This window comes from Lupinus angustifolius, chromosome LG04 (genome assembly GCF_001865875.1).
Source record: "Lupinus angustifolius cultivar Tanjil chromosome LG04, LupAngTanjil_v1.0, whole genome shotgun sequence".
Lineage (NCBI taxonomy): Eukaryota > Viridiplantae > Streptophyta > Magnoliopsida > Fabales > Fabaceae > Lupinus > Lupinus angustifolius.
The window spans coordinates 14248241-14263507 of record NC_032012.1 but is presented as its reverse complement, the minus strand read 5'-3'; the positions used below and the strand labels follow the sequence as shown (position 1 = coordinate 14263507).

At 36.0% G+C, this 15267-nt stretch overlaps 1 protein-coding gene across 14 annotated transcripts; it reads left to right on the top strand.

The window, feature by feature from the left end:
- On the top strand, positions 3297-15265 carry LOC109345938 (transcription elongation factor SPT6 homolog). 14 transcript variants are annotated; one of them, XM_019585231.1, is made up of 19 exons: positions 3297-3417; positions 3517-3579; positions 4514-4616; positions 4707-4791; positions 4891-4948; positions 5178-5286; positions 5443-5665; positions 5756-5950; positions 6040-6162; positions 6367-6747; positions 6834-6944; positions 7029-7817; positions 9024-9168; positions 9453-10618; positions 10712-10918; positions 11352-11724; positions 12490-14256; positions 14323-14934; positions 14985-15265. In XM_019585231.1, the coding sequence occupies exons 1-18, from the start codon at positions 3384-3386 to the stop codon at positions 14919-14921; spliced, it is 6531 nt and encodes a 2176-aa protein (XP_019440776.1). In that variant the 5' UTR covers positions 3297-3383; the 3' UTR covers positions 14922-14934; positions 14985-15265. The 14 variants fall into 14 exon arrangements, with proteins under 14 accessions (XP_019440776.1, XP_019440788.1, XP_019440781.1 ...); XM_019585243.1 differs by having other exon boundaries at positions 12490-13203; positions 13777-14256; positions 14323-15263; XM_019585236.1 differs by having other exon boundaries at positions 12490-13866; positions 14023-14256; positions 14323-15263.

The following is a 15267-nucleotide window of genomic DNA, read 5'->3' as shown; positions in this document are numbered from 1 at the left end:
AGTAAGTTGTCATAATAACTCAAAGAAACTCATTTCTTTATTCATTGTAATACCTTGGCCAAGGTCATTTTATTATAGAGCTCAAACCCATTACCGAGAGTTGATGTATTCCTTTTTGAATAATCATTAATTCTACAAGCATTTAATCACACGCAATATTCACTCAAATAACGTCCTGGGACATTATGTGTCCGAAATCAAAGTATGATAAATAACATATGGTCAAAGGAAACTATTTCATTTCTTGTTGAGAATTTCCTATTGACAATTTAAGGTAATCTTAACCATTAGGAATTCTCGATTGAGTCAGTTCAATGATCATATCCACATATACATCATCTATATGTGCAATTTAATAAATAAGATCTATTAATATTTATCCAATAAATACTATCACACATATATTGGTCTACCCGAGTCATTGATATCCTATTCTCAATGATTCTACGACCAAGAACAATTTAGATTAAAAATTATAATAGACATGTTTCTCATTATTATAATCTCTATTATAATAACATGTCTCTAATTTTTAATCAAGGACCTTATCATATAATCTATTTAATTAAATATGATAAAAATGAATAAATACAATTACCATAATTATATTTAATGACAGATTGGGTCTTGAGCATAAATATAGAAATATACGAATATATTTCTAACAGTGCGGCCCACAAGATTTATGAACAAATACTTTATGTCTCGCAACTCAACCGACTTAAGAATTGTAAATTGATAATTCTAGTTATAGTTTTTGAGGAGAGGATGTTAAGAATAAGAAACATATTATTTGGCATCATTTAGTTTCATATGGAAGAGACTAAGGGCACATTACAATGCCAAATTTAATAATTTCCACCCAAATAAACTTGGCACAAATTCTATATACAAACACTTTAATAGATCACACACATGGATATTCAATAAAGTGGGCAAAAGGGACAATAGATGAGTATATGCAAGCTACAACAAGTTATGTTAGCTAAAACACTGGAAATTCAAAAAGAGTTATGAGACTGAACTTGTAGTAGGTGACAAAAATTATTCTAATAGTTACTTTTAAACTTTAATGCATTCTTGGTATGTATAAATATTTTATCACTCTCAAGTTTGTTTCTATGTATAAATATTTGATTTTTGTTTCAATTTTTAGTTGGGAGAGACATTTATTAAATTCAAAAAATTAATTTTTTATCTGTAAGATGAGAGAATATTTTTGATTATACAAAAAAAATGATTGATATGAGGCATAAGGCCTTTTGGTTTAAGGCGAAATATAAGACTTAATAAGATTTTAATATGATACAATATTTTGTGTGATATTGTGTAAGATACATGAATAATATATTCATATAGAATTAATGCTTCTTTATGAGATCATCCTTAAATTTATTAACCATAATCCTCAAATAGGCCTAGATTGATTTATTAATTTAAAAAAACTTTAATTAAAAATAATTTAAAATTTACTATTAAATTTTTTTAAATGTCACATATCATCATCTTATACATGCGTCCACTTGAATTTATTATTCAGTTGAGAATGAGACACTCATCATAATTCATAATTATGGGTGCTTGAAAAAAAACCACATTGTTTAAAGCAAGAAAATATACATTAAATTAATTATAAAATTACTAATGATTTAATATTTAGTTATATCTATATATTTATTCACCCAAATTAGTAATTATATAAATAAATAATAAACAAATGTTTTAATTTTTTTTTGTTTCCCACATGTATTCTCGTACTGGAGGCAATCTTGTCGGGGCTAACACTCCCAGCAGACATTTTTTTCATCCACAAGACTCGAACTCGAACTCGAGACCTTAGTTAAGGAAAATTAAACATATACCACTTGAATCAATGTCCGTTGGTAAAAGTTTTAATTAATGTCACTTTTAGATATGTGATATATAAGAGAAATGCAATTAAAAATAATATGAAAGGATACAAGGATTTAGCTTGTCAAAAGTATTAGGCGTAGAGATGTAATACTTACAACCAGGGTATTGATGTAGTGGTAGAAGATTTTGTTAGATTCTCAAGATGACTAAAAAATTAAATATTCGATTCTTATGGATGATACTTGTTGGGATGACAACTACACATCCTAAAAGAGATTAATGTTTTACCCAATAAAAAAGATAATGACACACAGTACAAAAAAAGAAGGCATGTTGTATAGTTTCCATAGGAAAATATATTTTTATCATATTTAATGGATTTATGAAAAATACTTGCCATTTTTTCAACTAAGAAAATCTTTGAGTTTTTATAGGGTGTGTATCACATGGAGATTCTATAATTACTTCCCATTTTTTTGTTTGTGTTATTATTAGATGTTTTATAAAAGATGATAAAATATATTTGAGATAAGTTAGGTTATGTCTACTTATAATAAGCTGACATATCAGTAATATCTTAATGAAATAATATATATAATATGTGAAAAAATAACAAGTATAATATCTTTAGTAGAGTGATAATAAAATTATCTTCTAATATAAGATATACATTATTCTATTTATAAAAATTAAGAATTTTTATTGATTTTAATTATATTATTCTAATTATTCTTCTCACAACTATTTTTTCTCCTTCACAATAACATTATAATTTATGAAGAAGCAATTTATACTACCTTAAATTTGAGAATGCCAATCAAATCAAACAAAAATTTCTATAAGAGCAACGCATATAAAGGAATGGAGCAATAATTTACTAATTGGTGTATGTTTATCACCAATTAATTTCTTTTTTTCTTCCTTGTGGTTAAATTTCCATATTATATTATATTATATACTAATGAAAGATAAAGATGAAAATTTCATCTATATTCCCTTTCTTTACCATACATGCATGTTGCCACTTGTACCTATTAAATCCCATTGAACTAAACTTGTGTGCTCATTGTGATATAAAAACAACCAATAAAATTTAAACAATATATTAAAAATTTAATTTTAAATCAAATTTAATCATAAATAATAACATAAAAAATATATATATTTATCTTCAAATATGAAATGTTGTATCGGTTTTCACACAATTATTTTTCTTCTAAAAATCCCAATTCTTTACTCTCAAATGACATTTCTACCCTTCACACCCCTTTTTACCACACATGAATCCACGTAAATCCATCTCCAACGTGGCAAAATTCACAACACCATAACCAATAAAAGTGAAACAGGTATATCCATGGCAACCTCGTAAATAAACCAAATTCCCAAGGGCATGATTGTACCTTAAATCGCGTTAGTACGTTACTCATAGAAAAAAGCACCATTCTCTCTCTCTCCCTCATTTTTTCACTTCACACATTTTTCTCTTCGAAAATCAAGGGTTAGGGTTTCGCATTTTTTCTTCTACAATGGGAAGAAAATCGGTTCCGAATGAACAACAAGGTGAGTCACATTTCGTAATCTGAACTTGTTTTTCTTTCAATTTTACGTTTTTTTGTTTCGATCGGTTCTGATTGTTGTGCATGGTTTCGATTTTTGTAGAGAAAATCAGAAGGAAAGGGAAACAGAAAGCTGTTACTGTAGAAGATAGCAGTGATGATGAAGGTAAAAAGCTATGAACTCAAATTCGATCAGTTTCATTCATAATTTCTTAGCTCACTTCGTTGTTCATCTTTCACTCCCACTCTCTTTCAGCTCCATTCTCTTTCGATTTTATGTAAAAAGGGGAGCGTTTTCATTTTTTTAATATATTCAATTTTTATTTGAAGTACTACATTCACCTTCTTGGTTACTTTCTGTTTTTGAGTTGGTACTATACGTTTTTATTAAGTTTTGTTGTTTAAGTAGCTCCTTTAAGTTATTTTCTGTTTTCAATTTGGTATGTTTTTGGTTTTAATGTAACACCACATGCTTGATATGCGACCCTTACTGAGCGGATGCCACCAATTAAGCTTGAATACCCCGACACTATTTTATAACTCCTATTCTCGCCTCTCATGACTCCTGACCTCAGAGATTTATAGTCATGGATTTCATTGAGTCGCCACCACTGGCTCAGATCCAATTTATCAGTGTTAGAATTTCAGAAAAATAATTGATGGATTGTATATGTCTTTTCATTTTGAACTAAATAATACCAAACTTGTGAATTTTGATCAAAAAATGAAAGAATAGAGGAAAAGTGTTCTGAGTAGGACCAAAATGAAACAAAAAAGAGTTACAGTAGCAAGATGAAACTTGGAGGACCCATGTAGTAGTTTTACCTTTTAAATATAAGAGTAAAACAAGCTATTATATCTGTCAATTGCTTAATGAGCAAGTAAAGTTAAGTTTAATATTCCAATTTTGGTCAAAGTAATTGGTTGCTTGTCCTTTGATGGTGGCTTCATTGTAAGAGTATACTGGTCATTTATTAACCCATCATAACATGTTTGGTTTGTTATTGCCATTTATATTGGTGTGGTATCACACATAAGTACTTAGGATGATGCTCTTTGTATGTGAAAATTAAGATTTTTATCCTCACTTGGTGAAGCAGATGACAGCTTGGATGAATTTGAGGTTGATGGGTTTCTGGTTGATGATATTGAAGATGAAGATAATGAAGAAAATCCTAAACAAACACAAAAGATGGCAAAAAGGTGGTATTATGCTTCCCCACTACCCTGTATTGTGATTTCTGTATCTGCATTACTTACTCAACACTTTGTGCTTTTGCTACTGATTATCAGGAGGAGATCATTGAAAAACCTTGTCCTTGACAGTGATGATCTTGAGTTAATCCGTGAGAATGCGAGCATCAACCAAGAAAATTTGGTAAGCTTTATTTTATAACTGGTTGTTCAGTGTCAATTCAAGCACCTATGAGCCTGATTTTATGTTACTTATCATGCCTTTTCTTCGGTGGGTTTTTAGGGAGATAGAAAACTCAAGAGGCTTAAAAAGGTTGGGACATACACTTCTGATGATGGAGGTGATCATTATCTGCATTTGGTTTTTTTTTCTTCATTTTTCTCAAATTTTTCCATTTGCTTTTTCAAATGTTTCACTTATTGCACTTGTTGGAGTTGGACTGTAGATCTTATAATAAACTAGTTGTTTGGAACAATCCTGTGAGACCCATTTTGAGTTGTCATTTAGGTTTCATAATGTGCTATTGTTTATTATTTGTTAGTTGATAAAAGAATCCTTGGTTTTTGCAGGATCACTTTTTGATGAATATGAATCCATGTCTAATGACGATTCAGATGATGACATGGAAGATTTTATAGTGGATGAAGAGGTTGTCTATGAGAAGGGAGATTCTCTCAGGTATGTTCTAACAATTATATTACTAGTTTTCTATTAATCACTGCTCTATATTACATGAGTTATGACTGATAAATTATTATCGATTTCGTTTTGTAGGAAATATAATATCATCTGTTCCCTCTTTAATATGTTATTTTGTTGTTAACTTTGCATTAGACAAAGAAAGCTTGAAGATCCAAAACATTCATTTTCACATCCAAAAGAAGCCAAGAATAGTTTTGGGAAAGCAGGCCTGCCACAAAAGCACAGTAGAGAATTTCAAATGCATTCTACTGTTCCTGATGATCATAACAAGCATGATTCTTTCATCCCTACTAGTACGCGGACTGCTGGAGAGGGTAACTCTGTAGATGGTGCAGACATACCCGAGAGGATGCAGGTCATTTTCAAAGTTTTTGTTGATTAATGAATATCATTTGACAATCATTCCGTTGAGACTTAAATTTGATATGTCTGCACGTTTATACAGATAATTGAGGACAATGTAGGATTAGTTCCAGTTGACAGAATGAGTATTGAAGAAGAAAGTTTTTGGATTCTAAGTCAACTTGCATCCAACATAAATCCATTGTTTAGTGAGGCTGAGTCCTGCAAACTAGTTGAAACAGTAAAGCGGGAAGACATTGTTCGATTCTTGGAATTGCATCACACAGAGAAATACGACGTAAGATTATATTTGATTACATGACTTTTGTTAGGCTGTCTAATAATAAAAATTCCTTGTTAACTTATGTTTTTTTCATTACTTCTTAGATACCATTTATTGCAATGTACCGGAAGGAACATTGCCTCAGTCTTCTAGAAGATACAAAGCAGGATGAATCAGAAAACACTTGGGATAATAATGATGGAAAGCCTAAGCTGAAATATCACAAGGTATTTTAAGTTGATGCCTTTTATTGTACATTTACTGCTTTGTTTGATGGATGATATGAATTGAACAAATAAGAGATCACCTCTCTTTGTAAGAAGGATTATTTGTTGCACAGGAAGAAAGGTGGATAATTGAATTAGCAATTTAACTAAATAAAAGAAACTAATGCTTTAGAAGTTGGTGATTTAAATTCATTCTTGGTATAGATACTCTGGGTAATCAAGGAATTGGATATCAAGTGGCTGCTTCTTCAAAAGCGGAAGAACACACTTATGAGATACTATGACAAATATTTTGAGGAAGAATGCCAACTGTCTTCCCTTGATGAAGAATCCAGTTTCCGTCAGCAGATTTTTGTCTCCATCACCAATATGCTTAAGAAGGCTGAAACAGAAAGAGAGATTGATGATATTGATATGAAGTTTAATTTGCATTTTCCACAAGCTGAGGAGTTATTTGATAGTGGTTATAAAAGGCCTATGCGGAAGTCATTCTATTCCAATTGCAATAAGGCTGGACTGTGGAAACTTGCACGCAAATTCGGCAATCCTGAGAAGCTTGATTCTCTAGTTACTCTTGAGAAAGTGGTAAGTTTTTGCTTTTGCTCACATATAACTGAATATATTCACATTTTTTTGGGTGTCATTTGAGTTGAGGGATTCTTGGACTCTAGGGAATAGACAATGAAGAAGATCCAGAGGAATCTCCTGAGGAAATAGCTTCAATGTATAAGTGTGAAACATTTGAAAATTCAGAAGCTGTACTTAAAGGCGCTAGGCACATGGTATGCTGTTGATTATCTTCTGGTCGTGCATAAGTCCAAAGCCTATCTAGTCTTATTTTTTTAATTCATAATTTTGTTTTCCAGGCGGCAGTTATGTTAAGTTGTGGGATACATTTCAAGAAACATATCCGTGGCATATTTATGAATAAGGCTTTAGTCTCAACTAGCCCTACAGCGCAAGGAAACATATCAATAGATTCCTTTCATGAGTTCGCAGGTGTTAAGTGGCTGAAGGACAAACCTATCTTGAAGTTTGAAGATTCACAGTGGCTTTTCATTCAGAAGGCTGAAGAAGAGAAGCTTCTCCAGGTTACCATAAAGTTACCTGATGATGCCCTTAACGAGTTGACAATGACCTGCAATAGTGCTTATCTCAAACATAGTGAAGGAACAGCTGCCAAGCTTTGGAATGAGCAGCGTAAATTAATTTTGCAGGATGCTCTCTCCAATTTTCTTTTGCCTTCTATGGAGAAGGAAGCACGGACATTGTTAAATGCTAAAGCCAAAAACTGGTTATTAATGGAGTATGGGTGGCAGTTGTGGAACAGAGTCTCTGTTGCACCATATCAAAACTCTCTTGCAACATATGAAAACAAGGGCAGTAGTACTGCAAAAGAGCAGGGAGTTATGGCATGTTGTTTGGGAAATGGAAAGCCTGGCACCACCTTTGTCATGTTGGGCTCCAGAGGTGAAGTTTTTGATGTGATGCATGCTGGATCACTTGCACTGCGATCTCAAAATATTAATGACCAACAGCGCAGGAAAAATGATCAAGAGCGTGTCCTCAAGTTCCTAACAATCCACCAGCCACGTGTTATTGTTCTAGGAGCTGCTAATTCGTCCTGTATAAGGCTGAGGGAAGACATTAATGAGGTATACTGACTCTTCAACTTACTTGATGGCTTAGGCCGCTATGGTGTATTAAATGTTTTGAATATATGAGATTTCCCCTCCTCTTTGGTTGGTATGGTGTTCTGGGATGGAAAGGAAATGATTGGCAGTAGTAATTGATTTCATATTTCACTTGATATGCATGCATCAAGGGGCAAAAAATCCATTTGGAAGTGGCTGAGTTTGAGTGAGTCCTACATTTTTTCTCTACCCATTCACTATTGGATAGAATAGGTGAGAAGGGAGGGGAATGAAAAGGTTTTTTTGGGGGTCCAAGTAAAATTTACACATTACATATTTTTTCTTCTTTTCTTGATGAAACCATACAATAAAAGGGAAACATCCATTTTTTCCTTTGATTGATATTAACCAGATGGGTGGTAATTCTATTTCTCTCCTCTCTTTCTTCACTTCTCTAATCTTTTTTTTTCTTCTTGCCTTAAATGATACTAAACATGCTTAAAAGTGATATATTTTACAGAAGAGTTAAATTGTTATTGTATCATGAAGTGTTGTAGATGCATTAGAATTAGAGAAGAACCAGTCTTATGTGGGGCCCAAATGTGACAACACTCAATACTATCGGAATGTTTTGGTTCTGCACATTTTCTATGGAGCTTTGCTAAACATTTCTGAATGTTATTGGTTGCATTGCGGATGCAAATGCTGCTTGGTGCTTTTTCAGATTTTGTTTCTCCTTTTATAGAGATGGAAGCACGTGTTGTTGAATGAAAAAAAGGGTGGCCCATTGCACAAGGCTCTCACTAGTGGGGTTTGGGGAGGGTAGGTGTACGCTGTCTTATCCTCACAAGGGAAGAGGTTGTTTCCAGGATTTGAACCAATGACCTCTAGGTCTCAAGGCAAGCAACCTTACCGCTGCACCTATTCTCACCCTCTATGAGCCTTGTTGAATGCCAAGGCTAAAAACTACTCGGCAATGCAGTTTGGGATGCAAATTTGGAAATACTTTTTTTAGACAATTTTTTCTGTAATACGAAAATATAAATATTATAATTATTTCTCTGTCAATGTTACATTAATAAATTTCAAAGAGCATCTCTTTTTATTAAGATTATACATTAGTAGATATCATGATTCAACTCGTGGTATATATTGACTGCTATTGTAGCTTATTTATGTTTGATAGTTTCTTCAATGATTCAATGAGTTCTTTTGATCATAAATCAGATCATTTCCATGATGTCGGAGGACAATTTTGAAGATGGCTGTCAAGAGATGAAAGGAGTACCGGCAGTTGTATTAGGGGATGAAAGTTTACCTCGTCTTTATGAAGAATCAGAAATTTCTATGAATCAGCTTCCCAGACAACTTGGTATTACACGGGTTTCTTTTCTTTTCTCTTCAATTTCCATTTTTTCTCCTCTTTTCTTTCATACCATTTTTTGGACTTTAGTATGTATGCACTTGACATTAGGAAAATGTTTTCTTTGTACAACTTAAATACAACACATGTGTAAGCCACTGATGTCTAATGTGAGGGTAGATGGATACTGTCGTATATCATATCTCAAACTAGAAACAGATATACTATATTGCAAATGTGATTGTAATGAGTTTTTTGGGTGCTTATATTACTGTACTCTTGAAATCATGTAGGCATTGTCAAGAGGGCTGTGGCCCTTGGTCGTTACCTTCTAAACCCACTGGCAATGATTGCAACTCTCTGTGGTGTCAAAAAAGAGGTCGTGTCTTGGAAGTTGTACCCCCTGGAGAAGTTCCTAACAAATGATGAGAAGCTGGAGATAATTGAATGGGTCATGACAGATATCACAAATCAAGTAGGTATAGACATAAATTTGGCCATCAGACATGACTGGCTCATGGCTCCGCTGCAGTTTATTTCCGGTCTTGGACCCCGGAAAGCTGGTATTTTTCAGAGAGAATTACTTACTGGAATTGATCTGAGAAATCGGAAGGACTTCACTAAACTTGGATTGAACACAAAGAAGGTTTTCTGCAATGCTGTTGGCTTTTTGCAGGTTTCTTGTGATGACCCAATTTTTGTTGACACTGTTGGCAACATTCTGGATCGTACCAGAATTCATCCAGAGTCATATTATCTTGCTGAGGAATTAGCTAGAGCTGTTCACAAAAGAATTCTGGAAAGTCCAGATGCTAATGTTGCCGAAGTGAATGCAATTGAATATATTCACAATGATCCAAAACTGCTAGAAACTTTTGATTTAAATGAATATGCAGATAGATTCAAAACTGAAAAAGGAGAGTGCAGAAGGCCGACTCTTTTTGACATAAGGATGGAATTGCTCCACCCATTTGAAGATCCTAGGAGGCCTTATAACGAACCGACTCAAGATGAGGAGTACTATATGATAACTGGAGAAATTGGGAATACGGTTGTTGAAGGAAAAAGAGTTCAAGCAAAAGTCCGCCATGTGCAGCGCCAACAGGCATTCTGTGTGCTTGACTCTGGAATGACTGGAGTTCTTTGTAAGGATGACTTTGCAGATGATGCAGAGAATATATTCTTAACAGATAAATTGCATGAAGGTGATGTGGTTACGTGCAAGATCATGCTAATTGATAAGAGTAGATGCCGGGTCAACTTGACTTGTAAAGCAAGTGAGATGAAGAATGATGACAATCAAAGTCTTGACATGGATCCATATTACTGTCAAGAAAACATCACTTTATCAAGCCAGCTAGAAACAGTGCAAAAAAAGGAGCTTGGAAATAAACATTTCATGCCCAGGATGATTTCTCATTCCCATTTTGAAAATGTAACTGCAGATCAAGCAAAAGAGGTGAGTTCTTTTGTTGCTTGATTTCAGAGTTATTCTCAATTTCCAAATGGACTTTTTTAAATTACTGAAAGGAGTGTCTTTTTTATTGAATAGTTCCTTGCAGATAAGGATGTTGGGGAATATATTTTTCACCCAAGTTCAAGGGGTCCATGCTATTTGACCTTGTCTCTTAAGTTTTCTTGTGGAATTTATGTACACAAAGACATTGTTGAAGGTGGAAAGAATCATGATATGAAAAGCTTGCTTGGACTTGGAAAGACATTAAAAATAGGAGAGGAAACATTTGAGGGCATAGATAAGGTCAGCATCCATAATTGAGATTTCAGTTACATTTCAAAGTCCTTCCCTATGTTTTTTTATGCTTCTTCATTATTTGTGTTCAACATATCACTCTTGAAATTTCTGTCCTTTGAATGTGTGCTTTTTGTGTGTCCTGTATGGAGTAATCATGATACGAATAGACAGGCTTATGTCTTTTGATGATATCTGGCACATATATTTTAAAGTCAATAATTTTTGTAAACAGGAAATAAATATCAATTCATTCAAGACATGCTTGTCGGTAAGCTGTAAGCGTCAGGAAATAGACTCTAGATTGGAACTAATCCTAAGTAAATCTCGTGTAGGTCCATGAATAATAATTTGAGACTGTATAATTTATGTTTGATTATGAAGTGCTTGCTTATTTTTTGAGCCTTTTGAACTCAACACTTTTCCTATGCTATGAAAATAGGTTATTGGAGACTATGTCAATCCATTGGTAGTTTATCTGAAAGCTATGATTAATTTCCGAAAATTTAAGAAGGGCTCAAAAGCCGAGGTTGATGAACTATTAAAACAAGAGAAGGAAGAATATCCAAAGAGGATACCATATGGCTTTGGTATTTCACATGAGCATCCTGGCACTTTCATCTTGTCTTATATCAGAAGTACAAAAACACATCATGAGTTTATTGGTATTCATCCAAAAGGATTCAAGTTTCGGAAGCAAATATTCGAAAATCTTGAGCAACTGGTGACATATTTTCAGAATCATATTAATGATATTGTTACGGCAGCAAAAAACCAGACAACAGATGGATCAAATAGGGAGTCCATATCTGGAGGTAATAGCACATAACCTTTGTTCTTATTTGATTTTATTTTCTATATTTTGACACATGTCCTGAGAAAATTTGCATTCCATGATCGCTTCCACTCCATGTCTGGGTCATTAATCAACCCTTCCACCAATTGCCTCACATATGACAAACCCCTTGAATGTTCTATCAAAGCCCTATTAAACTGATCATAAGCCAATGTTTTTCTGAATTATTGTCTCTTATTGACAAATATAAATTGAGTATTCCAAACTTTCAAAGAAACTAGTGAATGACAAAATGGTTTGTTGATAGGGTTTAGGGGGTTAACTTTACAGCCTCATAGAATGGTTTTCTTTCAGAATTGTCTCTTTTAAAGTGGCAAGTTTAAAGTGTTTTAGTTGAAACTGTGATCTCAGTTTTGTTTAAGATATATAAAATACTTTACTTGGAGTAATGCATTGTTGCACTTTGATCAAATTTAAAATGTTAATTATTGTATATCTCACATATTGTCTGTTCCTCTTAAATAAGTAGTTGTCATGGAGTATCTGTTTCTATTCCTAGGCACCAGCTTATTTTTAATCATATTGTTCTCAAATAAATGTGTTATAAATTCTCTCTTATAATTACAGTATAATATTCCTAGGAGAAACATTGTTCAATTCTGATCGAAGTAGGATTTTAGTTTCAATGTAAGCATTCATATCCTAGGATAACACAGTATTGATGCTTATACTCCATTTATTGATTGTATTCTTTTATTTGATTCATTTAATCTATGCCTTTTAGGTTACAATGACCGTGGAGATGGTCGTAGTGGTGGATTTGGTCGTGGCAGCCGTGGGCGTGGGGATCGTGGTGGACGTGGTGATCGTGGTGGTCGTGGCCGTGGTGATCGTGGCCGCCGTGGTGGTCGTGGGCGTGGATTTGGTAGATCTGAATCTCGTGATGATAATGACAATGATGATGGTGGTTTTACTAGTTCAAAGTGGGGCTCTGGTTCCAATGATGTTACTGATAATTCCTTTGCTGCTGGTAAGAGTTGGGGAGTGGGTGGTTCTGCTGAAGGCAATGGAAGTGGTGAGGTAGGGGGATGGGGAACGACAGGTGGCGAAGGTAAAGGGAAACAAAACAGTTCGGCTGGTGGATGGGGCAGTACTGGAACTGGTCATAACAATGATGGTGATACTGGTACTGGCTGGGCTAATGCCAATTCTTCTTTGAAAGATAACACTGGCAAGAGTTGGGGTGAGGGTGGTCCTGGTGAAGGCAGTGTCGGTGATACTGGCTGGGATAATGCCAATTCTTCTGCCCGGAAAGATAACATTGGTAAGAGTTGGGGGAAGGGTGGTCCTGGTGAAGGTAGTGGTGGTGGTACTGGCTGGGCTAATACAAATTCTTCTGGCCAGAAAGATAACATTGGCAAGAGTTGGGGTGGTGGTGGTACTGACTGGTCTAATGCCAATTCTTCTGGCCAGAAAGATAACGGTGGCAAGAGTTGGGGTAGTGCTGGTACTGGTTGGGCTAGTGCCAATTCTTCTGGTTCGAATGATAATATTGGCAAGAGTTGGGGTGGGGGCGGTCCTGGTGAGGGTAGTGATGGTGGTGGTGGGTGGCATTCTGGTGATGGTGGTCCGGGACAAGGAAGGGGAAGGGGGAGGGGCAGAGGAAGAGGGAGGGGAAGGGGGAGATGGAGCCAAGGTGATGATGACCAAGGACGTGGAAATGAGAATGATGTGAACGACAGTTATAATGGTAAATGGGGCAATGGCGGAAATGATAATTCTGGGAGTGGTGGTTGGAAAGATAACAGTGGTAAGAGCTGGGGTGAGGATAGTCCTAAAGAAGGTAGTGGTTGGGGAAATGGGCAAGGAAGGGGAAGAGGAAGGGGGAGGGGGAGAGGAAGGAGAGGGAACCAAGGTGATGACGACCAAGGACGTGAAAGTGAGAGTGATATGAACAGGGGTAGCTATAGTGGTAAATGGGGCAGTAATGGAGATGATCACTCCGGTGGTGGTTGGGCAAATGCCAATTCTTCTGGTTGGAAGGATGACAGTAGCAAGAGTTGGGGTGAAGGTAGTGGTGGTGGTACTGGCTGGACTAATACCAATTCTTCTGGCCCGAAAGACAACGGTGGCAAGAGTTGGGGTGGTGGTGATACTGGCAGTACTGGCTGGGCTAATGCCAATTCTTCCGGTTCTAAAGATAACACTGGCAAGAGTTGGGGTGAAGGTAGTGGTGGAGGCACTGGTTGGACTAATGCAAATTCTTCTGGTTCGAAAGATAACACTGGCAAGAGTTGGGGGGAAGGTAATGGTGGAGGTACTGGCTGGGCTAATGCCAATTCTTCTGGTTCTAAAGATAACACTGGCAAGAGTTGGGGTGAAGGTAGTGGTGGAGGCACTGGTTGGGCTAATGCCAATTCTTCTGGTTCTAAAGATAACACTGGCAAGAGTTGGGGTGAAGGTAGTGGTGGAGGCACTGGTTGGGCTAATGCCAATTCTTCTGGTTCAAAGGATAACACTGGCAAGAGTTGGGGTGAAGGTAGTGGTGGAGGCTCTGGTTGGGCTAATAAAAATTCTTCTGGTTCGGAAGATAACATTGGCAAGAGTAGCGGTGGAGGTACTAGCTGGGATAATGCCAATTCTTTGGTCCAGAAAGATAACAGTGGCAAGAGTTTGGGCCAAGGTGGTCCTGGTGAAGGTAGTGGTGGTGGTACTGACTGGGCTAATAATGCAAAGTCTTCTAGCTGGAAAGATAACAGTGGCAAGAGTTGGGGTGAGGCTGGTTCTGGTGGAGGTAGTGGCGGCAGTGGTACTGGCTGGGCTAGTAATCCCAAGTCTTCTGGTTGTAAAGATAACAACAGTGGCAAGAGTTGGGCTGAGGGTGGTTCTGGTGAAGGTAGTGGCGGTGGTGGTACTGGCTGGGGTAGTAATCCCAAGTCTTCTGGTTGGAAAGATAACAGTGGCAAAAGTTGGGGTGAAGGTGGTTCTGGTGAAGGTAGTGGTGGTGGTACTACTGGCTGGGCTAATAATGCCAAGTCTTCTGATTGGAAAGATAACAGTGGCAAGAGTTGGGGTCAGGGTGGTAGCCACGGAGATGCCTCCGATAGTGGTTGGGGACAAGGGAGAGGAAGGGGAAGGGGAAGGGGAGGATGGAGAGGTAGCCAGGGTGATGGCCGAGGAGGTGGTCGCTGGGGTGGAAACAGTACAAATGAATGAGTAGTTTAACAAGTTTGCAGCTTTGAATTAAGATAGCAGAGAGAAAATGCAGACAGTGACTTAGTTGCAGGTAATGCTGGGTCTTTAAATAAGAATTCTGAATGTAGTGTTGTTACTATTAACTAGAAAGAATGACATTCCCTTTTGTTTAGTGTTTTATGTTTGGGGACATGAATGGTGATGTAAAGTTTGAATTATCTTTTGATAGTAGTGGTATGTTTTTCAGGACTAAATTGTTCACAATGTACTTCAGATATCATCATTTCTCATGTGTCAGCGTCTTTTCCCTAACTTTATGATGCTGCTAATTTCATATTTATCACATTGAAAATGTTTACCCCACCCT

Coding starts and splice junctions, on each gene's coding strand:
- LOC109345938 (XM_019585231.1), top strand. CDS start 3,384: ATGGGAAGAAAATCGGTTCCGAATGAACAACAAG. Junction 4,949..5,177: donor ATACACTTCTGATGATGGAG/GTGATCATTATC, acceptor TGGTTTTTGCAG/GATCACTTTTTGATGAATAT. Junction 7,818..9,023: donor TGAGGGAAGACATTAATGAG/GTATACTGACTC, acceptor ATCATAAATCAG/ATCATTTCCATGATGTCGGA.